This window comes from Sorghum bicolor, chromosome 2 (assembly GCF_000003195.3).
Source record: "Sorghum bicolor cultivar BTx623 chromosome 2, Sorghum_bicolor_NCBIv3, whole genome shotgun sequence".
NCBI lineage: Eukaryota > Viridiplantae > Streptophyta > Magnoliopsida > Poales > Poaceae > Sorghum > Sorghum bicolor.
Window position 1 is genome coordinate 22,605,047 of NC_012871.2, and position 23,043 is coordinate 22,628,089.

Here is a 23,043-nt window from a genome sequence, read left to right on the forward strand (position 1 = left end):
GACGGGACATCCTGGATCGCCTCTCTTGACCGGCAGAAGGTCAATATTAACTTCAGTGACGGGGTTACTCCAGTAGTTACCTGCATCAAACACATCTACAAGATTTGCAGATTCTAATCCTTCCGATTGTGATGGTATACCAGGGTTAGTAGCAGGAACAGCAGCAGCTATTTGATTTAACTGAGATGCAATCATTTTATTAAAGCTAATTTGATTATTGATGGCAGTAGAGAAATTATTCATTCTATTATTTATATTTTCTAGCATTTTATCATTAGATGCCAATTTCTTAGATAGGTTATCCATTAGCTTTCCTTGATTAGACACTAACTCTCTTAGAGGTGGAAAATTATTATTATTATTATTGTAAGAATTGTTACCTTAATAATTACCTGAGTAGTTAGGCCTTTGTTGATTCCAACCTTGATTTTGTTGAGGACAGTTGTAGTAGTAGTTGTTGTTGTTGTTGATGTAGTTTACATCCTCAAGCATCTCAGGGCAGTGATTGCCTGAGTGTCCAGTATCTCCACACTCCTCACAAGTCATGTGAGAGTCGTAGATGTGCATAACTTCTTTCTTATCTCCAGCTCTATCATCGAGCTTCTTCATGAGCAGGTCTAGCTTTGCAGACAGCATGTCTACCTCCTTAAGCTGATGCATACCTCCACCTTTCTTGCGTGTCTGGGTCCTCTCTTCATTCCAGCCTTGGTTGGACGCCATCTTCTCCACAAGAGCTGTGGCTTGTGGTATGGTGAGTGATAAGAATGCTCCTCCAGCTGCAGCATCCATAGTTTCCCGGGCACTATTGCTGAGTCCATGATAAAACATCTGCATTAGTAGCTAGCTCTCCATTCCAGGATGGGATATTCTAGGATGTAGTCTTGGAAGCGCTCCCATGCTTCTGGAACGGATTCATCATGTTGTTGCTGACAACTTGTAATTTTCCCACGGAGAGCATTGGTCTTGCCCATGGGAAAGAACTTAGCCAGAAAATTCGTGGAGCATAGTGCCCACGTAGTATTCTTCTCCTTTGTAGCATAGAACCACTGCTTCGCTCTCCCTAACAGTGAGAATGGGAAGAGGCGAAGTAGTATAGCATCTCTGGGGACTCCTGATATGGTAAATGTGCTGCAAATCTCCAGAAAGTGTTGGAGATGAGCACTAGCATCTTCGTGTGCCTTCCCACAGAACTGGTTGGATTGCACCATGTTGATAAGTCCAGGCTTGAGCTCAAAGTTGCCATCGATCTCTGCAGCAGGTCCAGTACGGATGTTGTCCGTAGTGGGAGCTGAGAACTCACGGATCGATTTGTTCACCATGGCTTCGAACTCTGAAGACAAGTTCCGGTGATCTTCTTGATTGGATGAAGCTTCTTGCTAAAGTGTTGATGATCTCTTCTTGAGCTTGGCTCTTGTTTTTCTGAATAATGCTTCGGAATTGTCAACAAAATTTCCTAGAAGATGTCTTCTATTCATACATTACCCTGCATAAGATAAAATAGAAAAATATCGGAGTAAAACTGTATGAGAGAATTGATAAGCTCAATCATATTAGTGATGCGAATGATGACTCAAAATTCTATATTCATTCCTGATTAGTAATCAACCTTCCCCGGCAACGGCGTCAAAAATGCTTGTTGGGCATTCTTAACGTCACTACCAAAAGTAGACTTAGTTTTCTAATTCTGATAACGGCGCCAAAAATGCCAAACCTATCCCTCATGCCACTTAAGCCAAGTTGTCATCCCCAGCATGACATAAGAGATGCGGTATTGAAATATGCAATTGCTCATCTAAATAAATAACAAATGGGATCTGCAAGCACACAGATTAATACCGATGTTGCATTTTAACCGGGAAGTATTCCAGGTATCGTTATTTATATTTTTACCACTGGGAAGGGATTAGTAACCATCAATGTTGATTATAGAATGGAATATAAGATTGAGTATCTATCATTGCATGTATAATTGAGAACATTTATCTAACTCTTTCATACAGGGATAAGTGTCACATAAAGGATATATAAAGTAATGAATAGTGACAAAGATAATTAATCTGATCAGCATAACTTAGCCACATATAAATATGATAAGCACCTCAATTAGATATTCTAGCTAGTCATTAGCATAGAATTAGAACGAACTACAAGAATATTTATACAGTCTAGCATATCATAGTTAGTGCAATTATACTTAGCAATCATTGTGAGACAAGATTACACCCATGCATAGTGATATTATCAAGGTAAATGAGAAACATAGCAATCACTCCCCTGTAATAATGTTGCTCTGCCAGCCCTATACACGAGAGGGGGACTATATAAGAATCAATGAAGTTGTCACTATCACAAACTACCCCGCGATCTGGCATATAGGGTACAATCGCAGATAAATACGGTATAGGCACCACGCCTACACAATATCTATCATTTACCCATGGATCCGATGGATAAACGCTATACGATCCTAAACATGTATATAATTCCAATCTAACTAAGCCAAGTATATAACTATGATAAACTAAGAACAATATAATGGCGAATATAAACAAGTAGAGCAAAGTCATAACCAATATATTGAAGTAGAACAAAGTCATATTCATAATATCGAAGAACAAAGATGAACAATTGAAGAACAATAGAGAATTACCAAGAATCCTCTTGACAGATCCAGAAACCAATCGAAGATTAACTCCTTCTAGTTCTAATCCTATGTAGCTATGCTAATCTAAATGTCTAATTGATGTGGTGGCTCTAGGCTTGATCAGAGGCTTCTTCTCCCTTGATGAATAATGAATTAGGGTTGAGAGCTCTCCTCCTCCAGGGGCCAGGGGGTCTGGTTTTATAGTCCTTCCAAGTGAATATGGGCCGTCGGATCAAACCGACATTGATTGAACGGTTATCCTTGATCCTTTAGGTCGGTGGAGCGTAATACCAAAAGAGAGTTCTGATTGGACTCCAACAGGGGGCGGGCGCCCTGGTCCCTAGGGCGGCCGCCCTGGGCCAGGCTCCGTTCTGCCTCCGCTTCGTTCTCGTGGCTTCTGGAGTCTTCTAGATGTAAGATAATTGCGCGGCTCGTTAATATCTCTATGTAATCCCGACATGTGGGCCTTTCTTTCGTATTTCTTGATAACCCCCTGCAGAAATAGACAAACACCAAAACTCGTGGAATTCGGTCAGATAAAACCCTAAATCTGGATGTTGATTTCATTTGGATCCTTTTCTTTGTTTATTTGATAATTAAGTTTGATACTTAAGGACCGTCAACAGGTATGTCTTTTTACATGCATTCTCTTTGTTTCTAATGGCTCATTCCTCGCCCTCTTCTGATGTTTTGTACTGCACGAAGTCATCCCAGAAGGCCCTCAGCTTTACATATTGCTTGAGGTTGAAATTTGGAGTCTTGTTTTTCTTGACAAATTTATTGTACGAAGACTTCTTCCAATTCTGGAACAGTACCGCCATCTTCTTCATAGTCCAGTCATAAATTCACACCTTCAACTCTTCATCGTTGGTGTCGAAGGTGAAAACGTCCGTGACGGCTTTCCAAACTAACTCCTTGTCACAATCAGAGACAAAACTGATTTCACAAGCACCTCGCTTCTCTCTCCATTCACGAGCACTAATCGGTATTTGATCTCTCACAAGGTATCCACAGTGACTAACATATTTATTTGTATGTTCACCAAGTGGTCTGCATGTAGCTATCTCAAACTCAGAGATTACATAGCGGCCCTCCAACGGCTTCTTTGGCCCTCGTGGAGGTACGCTTCTCCCCGTAGAGGTCGATCCAGAAGGCTACACGTAGATATAGAAACAAAAATAATAAATTAATAACCAAGTAAGTCTAAAACCTAATGTAAGAGATGCATTATATATATTTACATTTACATACCTCGCCGGTATTTCCTTCTTGTTGCACGACAAGTTGTTGCTCAGGCGCATTGCCCTCTTGTTGCTCAGGGGCATTGCCCTCTTGTTGCTCAGTCGGATTGTCTTGCATGATCTCGTTGTAATCAATAAAGTACTGACTACCGTCGTCGATCATATTTTGAATGACATCTTCCATATAATCAGGATCATCATGAGGACGGTCGGCCATTTCTATGTCTGCAACCATATATATATATATAAGATAAGAAAACCATACTATAATGAAAGTGTTGGAGTGCTCCAAAAAATAATACTAGAATCTTTTAATCTAAGTAATACACTGGAATAATATAATAAAAAACAATACTAGAATAATAGTACAAACAATAATATATAGAAAACACTAGAAAATAAAATATATATTAGAGACTTATATACTAGTACTACTACAAATGAAAGTGCTGGAGTGCTCTAAAAATAATACTAGAATCTTTTAAGCCAAGTAATACACTAGAATAATATACTCAAACAATAATATATACAAAAAACTAGAAAATAAAATATATATTAGAGACTTATATACTACTACTAGTACTACTACAAATGAAAGTGCTGGAGTGCTCTAAAAATAATACTAGAATCTTTTAAGCCAAGTAATACACTGGAATAATATACTAAAAAATAATATTAGAATAATAGTACAAACAATAATATATACAAAACACCAGAAAATAAAATATATATTAGAGACTTATATACTACTACTAGTACTACTACAAATGAAAGTGCTAGAGTGCTCCAAAAAATAATACTAGAATCTATTAAGCCAATTAATAGACTAGAATAATATACTAAAAATAATACTACAAAATAATACAAGAATAATATTAATATACTACAAATATACTATAATTTATAACAATTCAAAACACTACATGTATACTAGAATAATATACTAAAAACTATTACTAGAATAATATACTAGCATCATGCATTATTTTTTATGTATATATATACTTAATATACTAGCATTCATTATTATTTTTTACTGTGTATATATATATACTTTATATATATACAAATCACTAAAATTGCAAAGTGCTTGGCATATAATTCATAACATTCGTTTATTAAATATATATAAAAATTGTAGTGCCATGCATATTTCGATCGATGTCGGTTTGGAGAGTGTTACGTGTGTAGAGGCCGGACGGTGTGGACGCGGGCTGAAGACGATGCTAAAGGGCCTTAGGCGGGCTCGGACGGGGTCCTGAAATTTTCAGGACCCTTTAGCACTGGTTCTCACTATGGACCCGTGCTAAAGGCCCTGTTTTTAATTTAGAATTTTTAAAGTGTTTATATATACACTTTACATTATAAATTATATAGTAAATTAAATATTTTGCATAATATTTTTTAAAGAGTGACATGTATTGTAATTTTTTTTAATGTACACATGAAAATTTTTAACCTTAAATATCTTACTGTATTTTTTAATTTGCAATAATTTTGTAAGGAATGTTTAGTATTTTGTTAATGCAAAAAAATATTATTCCAATAAATTTACAAAAACTATATCCAATCAACTGAAAATCTATTTTCACATCATATAAAAAAAATCTACTTATTACTCAGAATGCTAGTAGGGTACAGTTTTCATCAAATAAAAAAACTATTTATCATATAAAAATATATATCTTAATGAATACACCCTTTGACCGAATCCTAGATGGTCGCAAATGGAAAAGTCATGAATACAAAGTTTTTTACACTCATCAAGTTCTACATTTGGTCTAATGGTCAACTTTTCATTTGGAAATGTTTGAACCAGTCAATTTTGAATTTTGAAAGAATTTATAGCCACGCATCAGTTTCGGAAAACTAGATGGTCTCGAATGGAAAAGTCAAGAATACCAATATTGTTCTACTCATCAAAATCTACATTTAATATATAGACTATTTTTGCATTTGACAAAGTTTTGGGAAGGTGTAGTTGAAAATCCACAATTGACACATATAGTTTCATATAGTTTGTGTGAGATTCAAGATTTGGTGGGTATTGTTAACTTAAACTTTCTCAAATGGAAAAATTGTGTATATAAAAAGTTTAGATCTTGATGATATCTAACAACTTCGTATTCAAAATTTTTTCATTTTAAGTAATTTAGTTTGTCATTTGACCAAGTTTGACCAAAATCCGTCTTGGATTTTAAAGAAATGTGCTTAGGATTGGCTCAAATTTATCCAAATAGAAAAGTGGACAATATATCAAATGTAGATCTTAATGATCTCTAACAACTTTGTATTCAAATTTTTTCATTTGAAGTCATCAAATGGGTCATTTGACCAAGTTTGACCAAAGTCAAAGCATTGGTTTTTACAAAAACACCCTTTGACCGAACCCTAGATGGTCCCAAATGGAAAAGTCATGAATACTAAGTTTGTTACACTCATCAAGTTCTACATTTGGTCTAATGGTCAACTTTTCATTTGGAAAAGTTTGAACCACTCAATTTTGAATTTTGAAAGAATTCATAGCTACGCATCGGTTTTGGAACCCTAGATGGTCTTGAATGGAAAATTCATGAATACCAATATTGTTCCACTCATCAAAATCTACATTTAATATGTAGACCATTTTTGCATTTGATAAATTTTTGGGAAGGTGTAGTTGAAAATCCACAATTGACACATATAGTTTCATATAGTTTGTGTGAGATTCAAGATTTGGTGGGTATTGTTAACTTAAACTTTCTCAAATGGAAAAATTGTGTATATAAAAAGTTTAGATCTTGATGATATCTAACAACTTGGTATTCAAATTTTTTTCATTTTAAGTAATTTAGTTTGTCATTTGACCAAGTTTGACCAAAACTCGTCTTGGATTTTAAAGAAATGTGCTTAGGATTGGCTCAAATTTATCCAAATGGAAAAATGGACAATATATCAAATGTAGATCTTGATGATCTCTAACAACTTTGTATTCAAATTTTTTTAATCTGAAGTCATCAAATGGGTCATTTGACCATGTTTGACCAAAGTCAAAGCATTGGTTTTTACAAAAACACCCTTTGACCGAACCTTAGATGGTCCAAAATGGAAAAGTCATGAATACAAAGTTTGTTACACTCATCAAAATTCACAATTCTCAAATATAGTTTCATACAATTCTTAGAATTCGTACATTTTACAACACATACTATTAGCATTCTGTTAAACATGACTTTATGTTAAGCCGACACAAGAGTGAACTTCTTCTTGACGTATGACCCTTGGTTACGATCCTGCCGTAACCATGGAGTATCCTCATTGTTTAACAGAATGCTTGGGTCTTTGTTGACTATGAAGGGTGGAATTCGATCATCCCTTTCGTAATCGCCTGACATGTCTGACTTGTCCTCAATTCCGACAATGTTTCTTTTCCCAGAAAGGACAATGTGGCGCTTTGGCTCATTGACGATTGAGTGGTCATTATTTTTTCCTCTCTTTGGTTTCGTAGACATATCTTTCACATAGAACACTTGACTCACGTCTGCAGCAAGGACGAATGGTTCGTCTTTGAACCCACTATTGTTAAGGTCCACGGTTGTCATCCCATACTCCTTGTCGACTGTTACCCCATCTTCGGTCATCTTCACCCATTGACACCGGAACAAAGGAACTTTAAAATTAGCTGCATAGACTAGTTCCCATATGTCTTCCATGCGTCCATAATATGTTTATCTGTTCCCATTTGGATCCGTGGCATCCATGCGTACACCACTATTTTGGTTGGTGCTCCTTTTATCTTGGCCAACTGTGTAAAATGTGTTACAATTTATCTCATACCCTTTGTACGTGAGGACATGCCACGATGGTTGCTTGGCCAACAAATAAAGTTGCTCATTAATGTTTTCATCACCCTGACATTTTTTGCGCAACCAATCACCAAAAGTTTCCATGTGTTGATGCATTATCCAAGCTTCATTCTTCTCGGGCCACTAGGACCGTAGGAAATCTTTGTGTACCTCAACATATGGTTCCACCAATGAGGAGTTCTGGAGAACTATGTAGTGTGCTTTATTGAAGTAATCGTCTCCCGTACCAATATATGTTTTCTTCCCAAATGTTCCCTTTCCGCTGAGTCTGCCCTCGTGTCGAGATTCAGGAATGCCAATTGGGTCAAGGTCTGGAATAAAGTCAACACAGAACTCTATGACCTCCTCTGTTCCGTAGCCCTTAGCAATGCTTCCTTCTGGCCGGGAACGACTATAGACATATTTCTTTAGAACACCCATGAATCTCTCGAAGGGGAACATGTTGTGTAGGAACACAGGACCGAGAATACGAATCTCTTTGATCAGATGAACTAGGAGGTGTGTCATGATATCGAAGAAGGATGGAGGGAACACCAACTCAAAGCTAATGAGACATTGAACAACATCATTCTGTAGAGTAGATAGTTGCTCTGGATTGATTGCCTTCTAAGAAATTGCATTGAGGAATGCACATAGCTTTACGGTGGCTAGACGTACGTGTGGAGATAAAATTCCTCTTAAAACCACCGACAACAATTGCGTCATTAGAACATGACAGTTATGGGACTTCAAGTTCAGGAATTTCTTCTCTGGCACATTAATTATTCCCTTGATATTGGAGGAGAATCCATATGAGACCTTGATGCTGCTAAGACATTCAAACATGCTTTCCTTCTCTTCTTTGCTCAAAGTGTAGCTAGTAGGGCTTAAGTAATGACGTCCATCATCTGTCTTTTTTGGATGCAGGTTATCTCGTTCTTTAATGCGCTACAAGTCTTGTCGTGCTTCAAGTGAATCCTTAGACTTCCCATAGACACCCATGAATCCGAGCAAGTTCACACAAAGATTCTTTGTCAGATGCATCATGTCGATCGCGTTGCGGACCTCTAGGACATTCCAGTAAGGTAGCTCCCAAAATATGGATTTCTTCTTCCACATGGGTACGTGTCCCTTAGCATCCTTGGGAATAGGTTCGCTGCCTCGTCCCTTTCCAAATACCACTTTTATATCCTTGACCATTTCGAGTACATCATCTCCGGTTCGATTGAGAGGCTTGGTCTGGTGGTCTGCCTTGCCTTTGAAATGCTTGCCTTTCTTTCGTACTGGGTGGTTCATAGGAAGAAATCGATGGTGGCCAAGGTACATGACCTTTCGACATTTTTTCAAAAATACACATTCAAGGTCTTCATAACAATGTGTGCATGCATTATATCCCTTGTTTGACTGGCCTAAAAGATTACTCAGAGCTAGCCAATCATTGATTGTTACAAATAGCAATGATCGCAGGTCAAAGTGCTCTTGTTTGTACTCATCCCACACGCGAACTCCTGGTTTGCTCCATAATAGTTGAAGTTCCTCAACTAATGGCCTCAGGCAGACATCTATGTCGTTGCCAGGTTGCTTCGGTCCTTGGATAAGCACCGGCATCATAATAAACTTCCGCTTCATGCATAGCCATGGAGGAAGGTTGTAGATACATAGAGTAACTGGCCAAGTGTTGTGACTACTGCTCTGCTCACCGAAAGGATTCATACCATCTGTACTTAAGGCGAACCGCAAGTTTCTAGCATCATCTGCAAAATCTGGGAATTCTTTGTCTATCGCTCTCCACTGGGATCCATCAGCAGGGTGTCTCAGCATGTTGTCTATCTTACGGTCTTCTTTATGCCACCGCAACAACTTTGTATTGTCCTTGTTTCTGAATAGACGTTTTAATCGTGGTATTATAGGAGCATACCACATAACCTTGGCAGGAATTTTCTTCCTATGACGTTCTTCACCCTCAACATCGCCAGGATCATCTCGCCAGATCTTATACCGTGATGCATTACATACTGGACATTCATCCAAATTCTCGTATTCCTCCCCACGGTAGAGGATGCAGTCATTAGGACATGCGTGTATCTTCTGGATTTCTAATCCCAAAGGGCAGACAACCTGTTTTGCTTCATATGTAGTGGTGGGCAATTCGTTGCCTTTCGGAAGCATCTTTTTTATGATCTTCAATAACTGCCCAAATGCCTTGTCAGATGTACCATTCTTTGTCTTCCATTGCAGCAATTCCAGTGTGGTACCCAGATTTTTTTGCCCCTCTTCAGCGGTGGGATATAGCGATTTCCTGTAGTCCTCTAGCATGCGCTCAAACTTGGCTTTCTCTTTATCACTTTCACTTTCTCTTTGTGCATCACGGATGGCATCACCAAAAGCATCATCGCCCCGATCATCTTCTATCGCTACCTCTTCTTCATTATCTCCCCCCATTGCAACATCATTGAAGCCACCGTACTGAGCAATAATGTTGGCGTGGTCCAATTCTTCTTCTTCTTCTTCTTATTCTTCACCTTCATCCATTATAATCCCGCTTTCTCCATGCTTGGTCCAACAAATATAGTTTGGTACAAAACCAGACTTTAATAAGTGCGAATGAAGAGTTCTTGAGTTAGAATATTCCGTCAAATTCTTGCACACGACACATGGACAACACATGAAACCGTCCCTCTTATTTGTCTCGGCCACACTTAAGAAATAGTGCACACCATTAATGAACTCTTCGGAGCGCCGATCGGCATTATACATCTAATTACGTGTTACCATCTGCATTAAATATAACATATATATTATGAAAACCATGCACACATATAGTTTCTCATCTTATTGCACAACATGTCTAACACACATAGTTGATTAATTCAAGCAAGCTTGGCTACAACAAATACAATCGCAACTAACACTAAAAAACCAAAACTAAAATGCACTTAAGCAACATAATTAGTTCGCGTCTGATCCCAACTATAATAGATAGATCATTCGCTTGATCAATATCATTGAACTCCTTTCGCTGGCTCACTGCCTCATCACCTTCAGCCTCAACCACCTGTGCAAAAGATTTTTTAATGTGTTGAATGTATTCTTCCTCCCAGTACCAACCTGTACATCCGCCGGTACTGTCCCACTAAAATTAAAAAAGAGAATCAAAAGTTTAATTAATATTATTAAAAAAATAAGCACATATATAAGCAAATGTCTGGAAATAACTCACATTACGATCCAAACACTTGTAGAATATACGACTCTTGTTTACTCCCTCTTTCGACACTTTGTACTCCATCACAATCTTCTGCCCACACTTGCCACAAGTAATGAGAGGGAGTTCCTGCCGGTATCGCTTTGAACCCGTTGAGAGACCGAAGACCCGGTCACGGTTGCCATCTACTATCCATACTCAATTTTTAAACAATAATAAATTTCACATTTACTAGTAAACATGTATGATTAAAGAAGAACCTAATAATATCCTTTATTTGTCTAGTTACTTCAACAAATATTTTAAATTATACAATGGACATTATGTAGTAATAAAAACTTATCAAGTGATATTAACAAACCAATTAATTTGAACTATCCTACTTTCTAAGATCATAAAAAGATACTATAATTCATTCTTGCAAACTACATTAATACTAGGTCAACCATGAAATAATATATATATATATATATATATATATATATATATATATATATATATATATATATATATATGGATACTAATTCAAGTAAATGATTCAAAATAACAAAGTGGATTTGAGCTAAAAATAATAGGAAAATCACAAGCCAAAAACAACATGACAAAGACAAGAAAGAATGCAGTTAGTCACCTCCAAGCACGAAGAGACGATAACGGAGTCGAAGAAGATCAACGATGGGTGTCGGAGATGAATAACAAAGGAAGACCAAGCAAGAACAACAAAATGGAAGCTCGAAGAACAACAATGGTGCTCTCAGTTTCGAATGGACAGAGGGGAGGAGGTAGCCGCCCTATAAACCGGACCTTTAGCACCGGTTCATAACATAAACCGATGCTAAAGGGTCACCCTTTAGCACCGGTTTGTGGGCTTTACCTCGGCCCATGGCACTGGCCGGTGCTAAAGGAGATCCTTTAGCACCGGTTGGTAACACGAACTGGTGCTAAAGGGTCCCTGCCCCGATAGCACTAGCCGTTGGGCAGGACCCTTTAGCACCGGTTCGTGTTAGAAACCGGTGTTAAAGGGGCCTTTAACCCCGGGCCACAAAAAAACCGAGATTTTTGGCGATTTTGGGCATCGACCAATGCCTCATTCTGTAAGCAGTGTTAATTGTGGGTTACCATTACCAAGAAACAGCGTTTAATGAGTGACTCTATTTTTTTACTACCACTAGTAGAAAAAAAGGTCCATTTGACCTTCCTCAACTATTGCATAAGTTCGATTTGTCTCCCTCAATTAGAAGACTGTTTTTATAGACTCCGTCAGATATTGAAACGTGAGCAGTTTTGGCTGACATAGTGCCATGTCAGCCATCCTACATGGCAGTCAGCCATGAGGGGTATAAATCAACTTTCGCGATAATTTAGGGAGGTCAATTAGACTTTATAAAAATAATTAGAACTAATTTCAAAAAAATATCCAAAGTTTTTAAAATAAATATGTATTTAAAAAGGACTAAAATTTGATTTATTATTATAATTTTTTAACCCAGAAAATATGTACCAGTTTTTTTTCTAAATCCATGCTCTACCTTTTTGTTCCTTTCTTATAATTATTGGAATGTTATATGGTCTCGTCCTAAAGTTTGAAACTTGACCAAATATGAAACAGAGAATACATACCAAGATAAATTATTGCAGGCCACAGTGTCAATCACCGTACAAACCGCCATGCAAACTACAAAAAATTCCTCGACGGCAATGTCTTGCTTAACCATCATGCATGGAAAAATCCAAATAAAACATATAATTCAAACTTTGATTGCATATTGACAATAAGTATCATGTGGTTTAAACTTTGTAACAGCATTGCCTTCTTAAGGGGACATTGTGACAATAGCATGTGTAGACTCATAGTAGCCATTGCGACTTCTTAGGGCCTGTTTGATTGCTCCTATTTTTTAAACATCTATCGCATCGAATATTTGGACACATGTATTAAGTACTAAATGTAGACTATTTATAAAACTAAAAACACAGTTAGAGAGTAATTTATAAGACGAAACTTTTAAGCCTAATTAGTCTATGATTGGACACTAATTGTCAAATAAAACAAAAGAGCTACGATACTCGTTAAACTTTAACACTTCCGACCAAATACCTCCTTAGCCTCCAAACTGTCTTCTGGGACTTGGTTGATAACACCTGAATGGACGCGACCAGTATTTTTTGTTGTCACCGTTGTAGATTTGCATATACACTCATAGCACATGATTCATCAGGTAGACAATTTGGACAAGCTCAGAATGTTGGACCCCATGTGTTTTCAAAAATCATGATCTAGATTATGGTGCCTAGCTCAGAAAAATAAAGAGTACATGATTTAGTTTTTTAAATGCATATTTATCCTATAAAATATTTGTATATCTTTTTGAAAATTTATTTCTATATTTTTTATAAAGTCTAACTTATTGAACTATCAAAGTCCTATTTATCCTCCTTGTGGCTAACTTGGCACCATGTAGGATGGCTGGTGTGGCACCACAACAGCCTAAACCACTATTAAAACCGCTTAGAGCACCATGATAGCCTAAACCACTATCAAACCGCTTAAAGAAGTAAATTGGATGGTTTTACTGGTCAGAGATGTCTAAAAACAGTTTTTTATTAGTATAAAACAGTTTTAAAAATTATAAGGTAAGTAAATTATACTTATGTAATAGTTTTTTTTAGCAGAATAAAATCCTTTATTGAGTTTCATAAGAAGAAGTACAAACTTGAGGAGGTCAAATAGACTTTTTTTCCCCAACGGGTACGAATCCAGAAACGCTGGTTTGCTTGGCTAGGCCCAAACCCGGCCCATCTACGCGGATGGACATGAATTTCCCTTGTCCGGCTCATTTTCGTGATCCAACGGCTAGGAAAAGCGAGAGAAGGCTGGAAAGGCCGAGCGAGGGTCGATGGCGATCAGGACGGCAGCGCTCCTCTTCCGCCGCCGGGCCGTCGCCGCCGCCGCCGCCGCCGCAGCTCCAAAGCCGCTACAACAGTACTTCGCTGGTCTGTCCAGCGCAGTGGGGCACGTTACTCTAGACGATGGCGGTCGCATTGGCGGTGGGGAGGAGAACAAGAAGCGGTGGGTGGAGCTCCCTCCCTTCGCACCACTCGACGCCAACGCCGCCGCTCGAGCCATCTATCGGGGAGATAATGGGGAAGGTTCACGCTCCAATTCCACGGCTATCAGGTGGGTCCGGCGCTGCTGCCCACACCTGCCGGCGTCGCTCGTGCAGAAGCTGTTCCGCCTCCGCAAGGTGCGCGCACCACATTCTCGACCAAATGCTCCACTGCCTATCCTCCTCTCTCAGTTACTCCGCGTAGCTTAGAAATTGAAACATGATAAAACTTTATGTTTGTCTTGTGATTATCCATGGTTAGCTCCGTGCTTGGTCCTCAGGGCGGCCATGGTTTCTAGTTGTTTTACTTAGCATGTGCAAAAGAATTCTCATTTTTTTGTACGGATGGGTATGGACACACCACACACTTACACTTGGTAGTATGCTCACACAACCTTTTAAAAGAGGAGCATGAAAAAAACTTAGAAATTGCAAATATGTCACATTTTCAATTAAATACATGCAAATCTTCCAAAATGTTACACATTCTTATTCTGCTTTCATCAATATTCACTTCAATAAAAGGAAACTGCATACATCTTAATTTATTCCAAGCTGAGTGTTCGTGCGAGAACACAAATCTGTGCTAGGGATTTTTTGTAAGCATGTGGTACTTCAAGCTGTTTGCTTTATTTTCTTTGGTAAACAACATTCTAGAATGATGTTTTGTAGGGAATAGAATCCCAAAAGTATTGATGCTAAATACAGTAGTTTAGCATTCTAGTATTTTGTGTTTTACTTTCCATGCTAAAAGTTTTATGTTAAAAATAGAATTGTATGTTTTTAAAAAAGTTGTTTTTGGAAAACCTATCCCCTCCCCCTCCCCCTCCCCCTTAACTTTTGAGCAACTGTTATAGTATTTTTTATTTTATCCTTTGAGTTCTGCTGAACAAAGTTAGAGTTTTTCTCCACTAAGAAGATATTTCTTTCCCTGTGTATTCACTGTTGCAGGTTGTTAGCAGTAGGCGCCCTAATGGGCTGTAATGGGCCGGTGCGGTTAAGCATCTTAGGGATTAAGATAGATTGATAATGCAAGGATCACCATTGATTGGGTGTTTCTATAAACCCTTAGCGATCCTTGCCTATATAATGTACCCCTGTACCCCTTAATCAATTATCTAATTCCGAGGCTAATTGCTCTCATGGTATCACGCCTAGGTTAGGTCAGCTTCCGCTACATCCTGCGCGCCGGCCCCTCGCCGCGCAGTGCCTTTGCGCGCTCGCCCTGCTGTGCTGCGCCCGCTACTCCCAACCATGGGCAGGACAACACCGGCTCCTCTGGTTCCGTTCAAGACGACGAGGTCGCCCAACGGACCGCCAAGGAGCAACGCTGCTGCTGCCGCCGCCCAGCAATTGGAGCATGACCGCGCTGCTACTCGCGATGCTGCACTGGCCCGCGCACTCGAGGCCGAGCAGGAGGCCGAGGCCGCGGCCCAGGAGCGTGACAACGCGGCCAAGCACGCCTCGGACGCCCTCGCGCGCGCACCGCTGCTGCCGCCGTGGCTCTAGGCGCTCCACCCGGTGGTACCTCTGCACCGACCGACGGCCCTCTACCTGATCTCCGCGCCGCCATGCTTCATCACGAAGTCGTGGCTCTGCTTCAACTTCACTCCCAGGCTGTTGCCGTCAGCAACATCCGGAACCACGTCAACCGTCCTTGACGTCGACTCCGGTAACTTCAATCGCCGGTGTGATCAGTTCCTCCTTATCCTCGGCAAATTTACCCTCCAGGATCACGTCCGCGAAGACCCTCCAGTCCCGATTTCTCCGGATTGGGCCCGGATGGACTGCGTCGTCAAATCCTGGATCATCGCCACACTCACGGACGGACGATCTGGGCGAGATCATCCGTGCTCAGGGCTCCACAGCCCGACACGCCTGGCTCGTGGTCGAGTCGCAGTTTCTCGGCAATCGGGAGGCTCGCTCCATTCAGCTGGAGACGAAGTTCTGCAACTTCGTGCAAGGGGACCTCTCCATCACCGACTACAGCTGCAAACTGAAGAAGATGGTTGATGATCTCACAGCCCTCAGCGAGGTCATCACCGACCGCACTCTCGTTCTCAACCTCATCTGTGGCCTCAATGAGCGCTTCACCCACGTCGGCACTCTCCTTCGTCACGCCAAGCCCTTCCCCACGTTCATGGAAGCTCGTGAAGACCTCATTCTTGAGGAACTCACCATGACAGACCGCAAGGAGACTCCAGCAGCTGCCCTCGCCGCCTCCACTACTCCCGCCGCGGCGCCTCCACCTTTTGCAGGTTCCGGCGGGGGTCCTAAGGCCTCCAACAACCGCCGCAGCAAGCGCGGTGGCGGCAACAAGGGACAAGGCAATAGCAGCGCTACAGGATAGGGCTCCCGGCCTCCTGCCGGCGGCGCACAGCAGCAGCAAGCTGCTGTCCAGCAGCAGCAGCTAGCTGGAGGAGGGCGCCCTTGGCCTAGCTTCTTCAACCCCTGGTCCGGCTCCATCCAAATGTGGCCGGGAGGTCCTCGTCCGCCCCTGGCACCCATCCTGGTGCCTCCTCACCTCCAGGCGCAGCAGCAGGCATAGCACCAGGCACAGCAGCATGCCCTGCTCGCTCAGGAACAGCAGCAGGCGTTCGTTGCTCCCCAGCAGCACGCTGGGCCGTGGGTCGCCCCAGGGTATTACAACCCCATGACCGGCCTGCCCTCCTGGTACCTGACAGATGTCGCTGCCTCCTTCAGCACGACCTCGCTGACGCCTCCTTCGACCAATGAGTGGTACTTCGACTCAGGTGCTACTTCACATATGACATCTCAACCCTCCTCTCTTTCACATGTTCTTCTCCCACGGTACCCTACTCCTTCATCTATTGTTATCGGTAATGGCTCTCTTATTCCTGTCACTGCCACTGGTTCCACAGAGTTAGCTTCAAATTTACGTCTTAATAATGTTCTTGTGTCGCCACAAATTATTAAGAATCTAATCTCTGTTCGCCAATTTACTCTCGACAATAATTGCTCTGTTGAGTTTGACTCCGCTGGTTGTTCTGTTAAGGTTCTTCCGTCTCAGAGAGAGATCGTCAGGTGTAATAACTCCGGGCCCTTGTACCCACTTCGCCTTCCACCAGCACTCTCCTTTGCCGCTCAGGGCTCCTCTCCACTGTGGCATCGGCGTCCTGGTCATGAGACCTTGTCAAAGCTCGCGTCTACGTCTAGTGTTTCTTTTTTTTATTCAGGATTGTTCAGATTTATGTCATGCTTGTCAGCTAGGGCGTCATGTTCGCCTTCCCTTTCATGTGTCCACATCTCGTGCGTCTAGCAAGTTTGATTTTATTCATTGTGATTTATGGATCTCTCCAGTTGTTAGCATTTCTGGTTATAAATACTACCTAGTCATTCTTGATGATTGCACTCATTATTTGTGGACTTTTCCTTTATGACTTAAATCTGACACTTTCAGCACGCTAGCTCAATTCATCACCCATGCCTCCACTCAGTTTGGCGCCCGCGTCAAACCTGTACAGTGCGACAACGGGAAGGAGTTCGACAACTCTAGCACTCGGCATTTTCTTCTCTCCTAGGGCATTCACCTCCGCATGTCCTGCCCTTACACATCGTCCCAGAACGGTAAAGCCGAACGCATTATTCGCTCTATCAATAATGTTGTTCGCTCCCTGCTCTTTCAGGCATCCATGCCTTCCCGGTATTGGGTAGAGGCCCTCTCCACAGCGACTGTTCTCCTCAACATATTGCCCACCAAAACTCTTCCACGCCTCATCTTGCCTTGTTTGGTAAGCCAGCCACATATGATCATCTGCTAGTCTTTGGTTGCAAATGTTATCCCAACATGTTTGCCACCGCCATTCATAAGCTTGCTCCTAGGTCTATCCTGTGTGTCTTCCTCGGCTATTCAACTCATCATAAAGGGTACCGTTGCCTTGACCTCTCCTCCAACAGAGTCATCATCTCTCGGCACGTCATCTTCGATGAAACGGCCTTCCCCTTTGCTGAGCGCTATGGTCCTAGTATTCCAGTAGACCTCGAGTTTCTTACAGATATTACCGGTGTTGTGCCCGCTCCTATTGGACCATCGCACAAGTGTTTGCCTGTAGGAACTTCTCCCAGTACCTTTTATGCTGCTTGCGCCCTTGCCGGTCACCGTGAGGCCGTGCCTGGGGCGCCCTTCGAGGATGCTGAGGACCCCCCGGCGCCCGCGCTCTACATTCCTCCTGCGTTGCGGGCGGTAGAGCCACCTTCCGCGCCACGTGCGGCCCTAGAGCTGCCTGACGCTCTGCGTCATGGCTCGGCTCCCCCTTCGTCGCCCACAGGCTCTTCAGCGGTGCCCCGTGGGCCACCACCCGGATTCCCTCCTCCTCAGCCGGCTCGCTACTTCACGCACGTCTACGAGCGTCGACCACACCATTTGCCCCCGCCCCTGCTGCTACTCCAGCAGCCTCGCTGCCCAAGGGTGCGGTTGCTGTCCCTCCAGTGACCAACCAGCACTCCATGGGCACTTGATCGAAGAGTGTGGCTACAGGATGCCCTCTATCTACCACGCCGTGCCTCTCTCTTCGGTGCCGAAGACCTTCCGTAGCGCTCTTGCTGATCCCAATTGGCGAGCAGCTATGGAGGAAGAACACAGTGCTCTTCTTCAGAATCACACCTGGGATCTTGTGCCTCGCCCTCCTCGGGCCAATGTTGTCACTGGGAAGTGGATCTTCAAGCACAAGCTTCAGTCTGATGGCTCCCTCGAGCGGTACAAGGCGCGTTGGGTTCTCCGTGGATTTACCCAGCAGCCTGGTGTGGACTTTGATGAGACTTTCAGTCCTGTGGTGAAGCCTGCTACTATGCGCACGGTGCTCTCCTTAGCGCTCACACGCCACTGGCCCATTCACCAGCTAGATGTGAAGAATGCCTTTCTTCATGGCAACCTGACTGAGACAGTTTACTGCCAGCAGCCGTCCGGGTTCGAAGATTCAGCTCATCTGGATTTTGTCAACCTTCTGAAGAAGTCGCTCCATGGCCTGAAGCAGGCCCCTCGTGCTTGGTACAGCCGGATGGCTTCTTACTTGCTGTCTATTGGGTTTGTTGAAGCCAAGTCAGACACCTCACTCTTCATCTACCAGCGCGGATCCGACACAGCTTATTTGTTGCTCTATGTCGATGATATTGTCCTTACAGCCTCGTCCACAGATTTTCTTCGGCGGATTATCTCAGCACTTCAACGGGAGTTCGCTATGAAAGATCTTGGTGAACTTCATCACTTCCTTGGTATGCATGTTCAACGACGTGGTGATGGACTCCTCCTTTCACAGCGACAGTACATGCTGGATATCTTAGATCGTGCCGGAATGACTGAGTGCAAGCCGTGCTCTACACTAGTTGACACCAACTCCAAGATTGCTGCAGCTGAGGGGGCCTCTGTGTCTGATGCGACGGACTTCTGCAGTCTTGCTGGAGCTCTTCAGTACTTGACATTCACTCGCCCAGACATTGCATATGCTGTTCAACAGATCAGCCTACACATGCATGACCCTCGAGAGCCTCATCTTGCTGCTCTGAAGTGGATTCTTCGCTATGTTCAGGGCACACTTCACCTTGGTCTCCTGCTGCGACCGTCTTCTTTGATTGATCTTGTTGTTTATACCGATGCTGATTGGGCTGGTTGTCCTGACACTCGCCGATCCACCTCAGGTTATGCAGTGTTCCTTAGTGGCAATCTCGTTTCCTGGTCCTCCAAGCGTCAGAATACAATTTCAAGATCAAGTGCTGAAGTCGAGTATCACGCAGTGGCGAATGGAGTTGCAGAGGCAACCTGGCTGCGTCAGCTTCTCTTGGAGCTACATGCCCCTCTTCGGCGCGCCACACTGGTGTACTGCGACAACAACAGTGCTGTCTACATGACCTCCAATCCGGTGCAACATCAGCGCACCAAGCACATCGAGATTGATCTTCACTTCGTCCGAGAGAGAGTCGCCATTGGTGATCTGCGAGTCTAGCATGTTCCTACCGCCCTGCAGTATGTTGATATCTTCACCAAGGGACTGCCTACCTCAGTGTTTACGGAGTTTAGGTCCAGTCTAAACGTGCAAAGTGGCTGACGTTTGGACTGTGGGGGAGTGTTAGCAGTAGGCGCCCTAATGGGCTGTAATGGGCCGGTGCGGTTAAGCACCTTAGGGATGAGATGGATTGATAAGGCAAGGATCACCATTTTTTTTCTCGAACACGCAGGAGAGCTGCGTATCATTATATTAAAAGAAGAAGAAACAGTCTTACAAAGGCTCCGAAAACCTACTCAAACCCACACACTAGTCCAAAAGGAATAAATCACCGGGTGTTTCTATAGACCCTTAGGGATCCTTGCCTATATAATGTACCCCTGTACCCCTTAATCAATTATCTAATCCCAAGGCTAATTGCTCTCACAGGTGAAGAAGAATCTTGTGACTGCTGATACCTCTTCAACAGACAGTATTGCCCAGCAACTCCGGCTGAGAAGGGTATTTCACTTATATGCTTTTACATAACATTTTTTGTATCATATGTACTAGTTTGGAAATTTGGATACATCATACATTGCTGGAATATGCACGGTTTTAAGAAAATATTTGAAGTATGATATTCTTTGAAATAAAGTAAATATGTTATCTACTTATCTGAGTGAAGTATAACTTTAAGGGGTGTTCTTCTGCAGTGATTTCTTAAAATGGTTTATGATCTTAAATCAAAGTGATTAACATTAAGGTGCAGCAGTATGTGTTCCCTACACATGAATTTCTGCTCTTCACGTTAAAAATGGTACTTAGATAAAAGATTTGTCTTCATCTAGTAGAAACCTATATGTGTGTGTAGCCATCAACTTGATTTAGGGCCATTTGTGGTGGTTGAGCTGTGCTGCACTATGCTCAGGATCTTTAATAATGCTAGTAAGATTTTAATGTTACGGATCCTAAAAAGATGCTCATAACCAACTGTCACAGGCAGATCTAGAAAGGAATAAGTACTTTGGAAAAGGCCACCGCAATGGTAAACGGATCCTTGTTCTTTTGGGTTGGTACACAGAGTTGCTCCAAGCCAAACATTGAATTTTGTGGACTTTGCACTCTATCTTTGCACTTGATAATTTGACACTTGATGTATCATGAGCATTTGGTTCATGGGGCCACATGTTAGCGAAACAATTGATTAGTGTTTTTTTTTTTCGAAAAACGCAGGAGAGTTGGGCATCAATATATTAAGAAGTCAAAAAAGGGAAAGAACCCATACAACACACCCCAGGCAAGCCAAAAGGCAAGCCCACACACTCACACCAACTCACACAAAACTCCCCCAAACTCTCTGATCCTTAGCATACAAGCGTGCCTGTGTCTGTACCAAAGGGCGACCAACAGCAGCATTAGGATCTTAACTTTCTGAATGGGGGGCAGTCAGGAGAGAAATTCCTTGAGCCCCAGCCAATGACCATAGTTTCGCTCCCCTCCAGCAACGATCAGAGTTTTTGCAATATCAGGGGCTGCTCCATCAAAAACACACCTGCTGCAATGAGTCCATACAGTCCATGCTCCAAGAATTATGAGAGAATTGATTCCTTGCTTTAGTAAGTCACTAGTAGCACTAACTCTATCCTTGTTCCCTTAAAGTGTGACCTATCTTCCCATGGTACTATTACTTAAAAGAGGAACTTGATAACTTGTCATCGTGGTTTATGATTTTGAAAGGCACAGTATCAATCACATGGATTGGTGATATTAGCAGCAAACTTTCAACGTAATGCTTCAGCTTTTCAGAAACTTTCATTTAAATTTTAGCAATTGTCAGTATTTTCTTTGTTATTTGGAGAAATTTATGGAACCACAAATCTTTCACATTGTTTTCTTCTTTTTTCGTTCATGTGACTTTGTGCCTCTAGTATTTTTTTTCATGGAACTATATTTTATCATCCCATATCACTAAGCCTTGTTCTTTTATACTGCATCCTGCATACATGTATCATGTTTTGATGTAGTTATTGGTCTATTGCCAAAGAAAAGATTTGCATGGATGAAGAACGGCCAATTGTATTATAAAGTGAGACAGTTTTCAGTTGTAGTCTAATGAGGTTATAGAGCACAATATTTTACTAGTAACTAAGTCCTCTCGCAGTATGTGACCTTGTTTTAACTGCTTCAAAGGTTTCAGCAAAAGATGAACTTGTGCCTGGTGATATTCTCTTTCTACCTGATAACATTCAAGAATCTTCTGTTACTGAGAAGAAGAAATTTGGTAACAAGAATGAGATTGATTTTCTACGCAGCCTTGAGATCTACAAGGTGGAAATCTGTATTTGTTTTTCAAAGATATGTTGATTAGCTTGGATGGTAAATGATCTCATTGGCATCTGTATTTTTTTCAGGATAGGGCCATCATCGTGCTCAACAAACCACCTGGAATGCCAGTGCAAGTAGATAACTTTATCTCCTTAATAATCTGCAGTTCACAAAAATTTCAGAGCCTATTTGAAACATTTTTGCTTCTTAATTCTGAAGGGTGGTGTTGGCATAAAAAATAGTATTGATATACTGGCCCCAATGTTTGAGGACGGTTCTTCTGAAGCACCTCGGCTGGTGAGTTCTGAGTGCTGCAGTTGCTACTCACTTGCAGTGCTCATACATGTATCTTATTGTACAAACCTGATATATCACCTTAGCTTAAAAAACCTTATGAGAGTAGAAGGGTTAACCAAAATATCATTAAAGAGTTCTGAAAGCGTAGTAGATTGGGTATAATGTGTGGGATGAATTGCATTGAGACTTGGGGGGACAAGTTGCCTCCCCGGATACATATGGCAATACCGAATTAGAATCCTAACTACCAAATATTACTCTAACATCCCCTGGCGGTCGTAGCGGGGGCATCACAGACAGTCAAACTGGAGAAGAAGTTAAAGACTAACGAGTTCTACGGCCCTTTTTAGAGCTTTATAAAAGCAATTTGCAGAATTTGAACATCCAAACAAAATTAGATATTTCATTAATACCAAGTGAAAAAATAGCCTGTGAAGATGTTCTGCTAGCGTTCTATT

General features: G+C 41.8%; 1 protein-coding gene across 1 annotated transcript in view; it reads left to right on the forward strand.

Moving 5' to 3' along the window:
- LOC8062586 (RNA pseudouridine synthase 4, mitochondrial) overlaps positions 13,778-23,043 on the forward strand; it is a 33,171-nt gene continuing 23,905 nt past the window's right edge. The window contains exons 1-5 of the mRNA XM_021454386.1: positions 13,778-14,159; positions 20,411-20,482; positions 22,154-22,291; positions 22,375-22,422; positions 22,508-22,585. Of these exons, the coding sequence (XP_021310061.1) occupies positions 13,812-14,159; positions 20,411-20,482; positions 22,154-22,291; positions 22,375-22,422; positions 22,508-22,585 (684 nt within the window). The 5' untranslated portion in view covers positions 13,778-13,811. The remainder of the gene's footprint in view (positions 14,160-20,410; positions 20,483-22,153; positions 22,292-22,374; positions 22,423-22,507; positions 22,586-23,043) is intronic.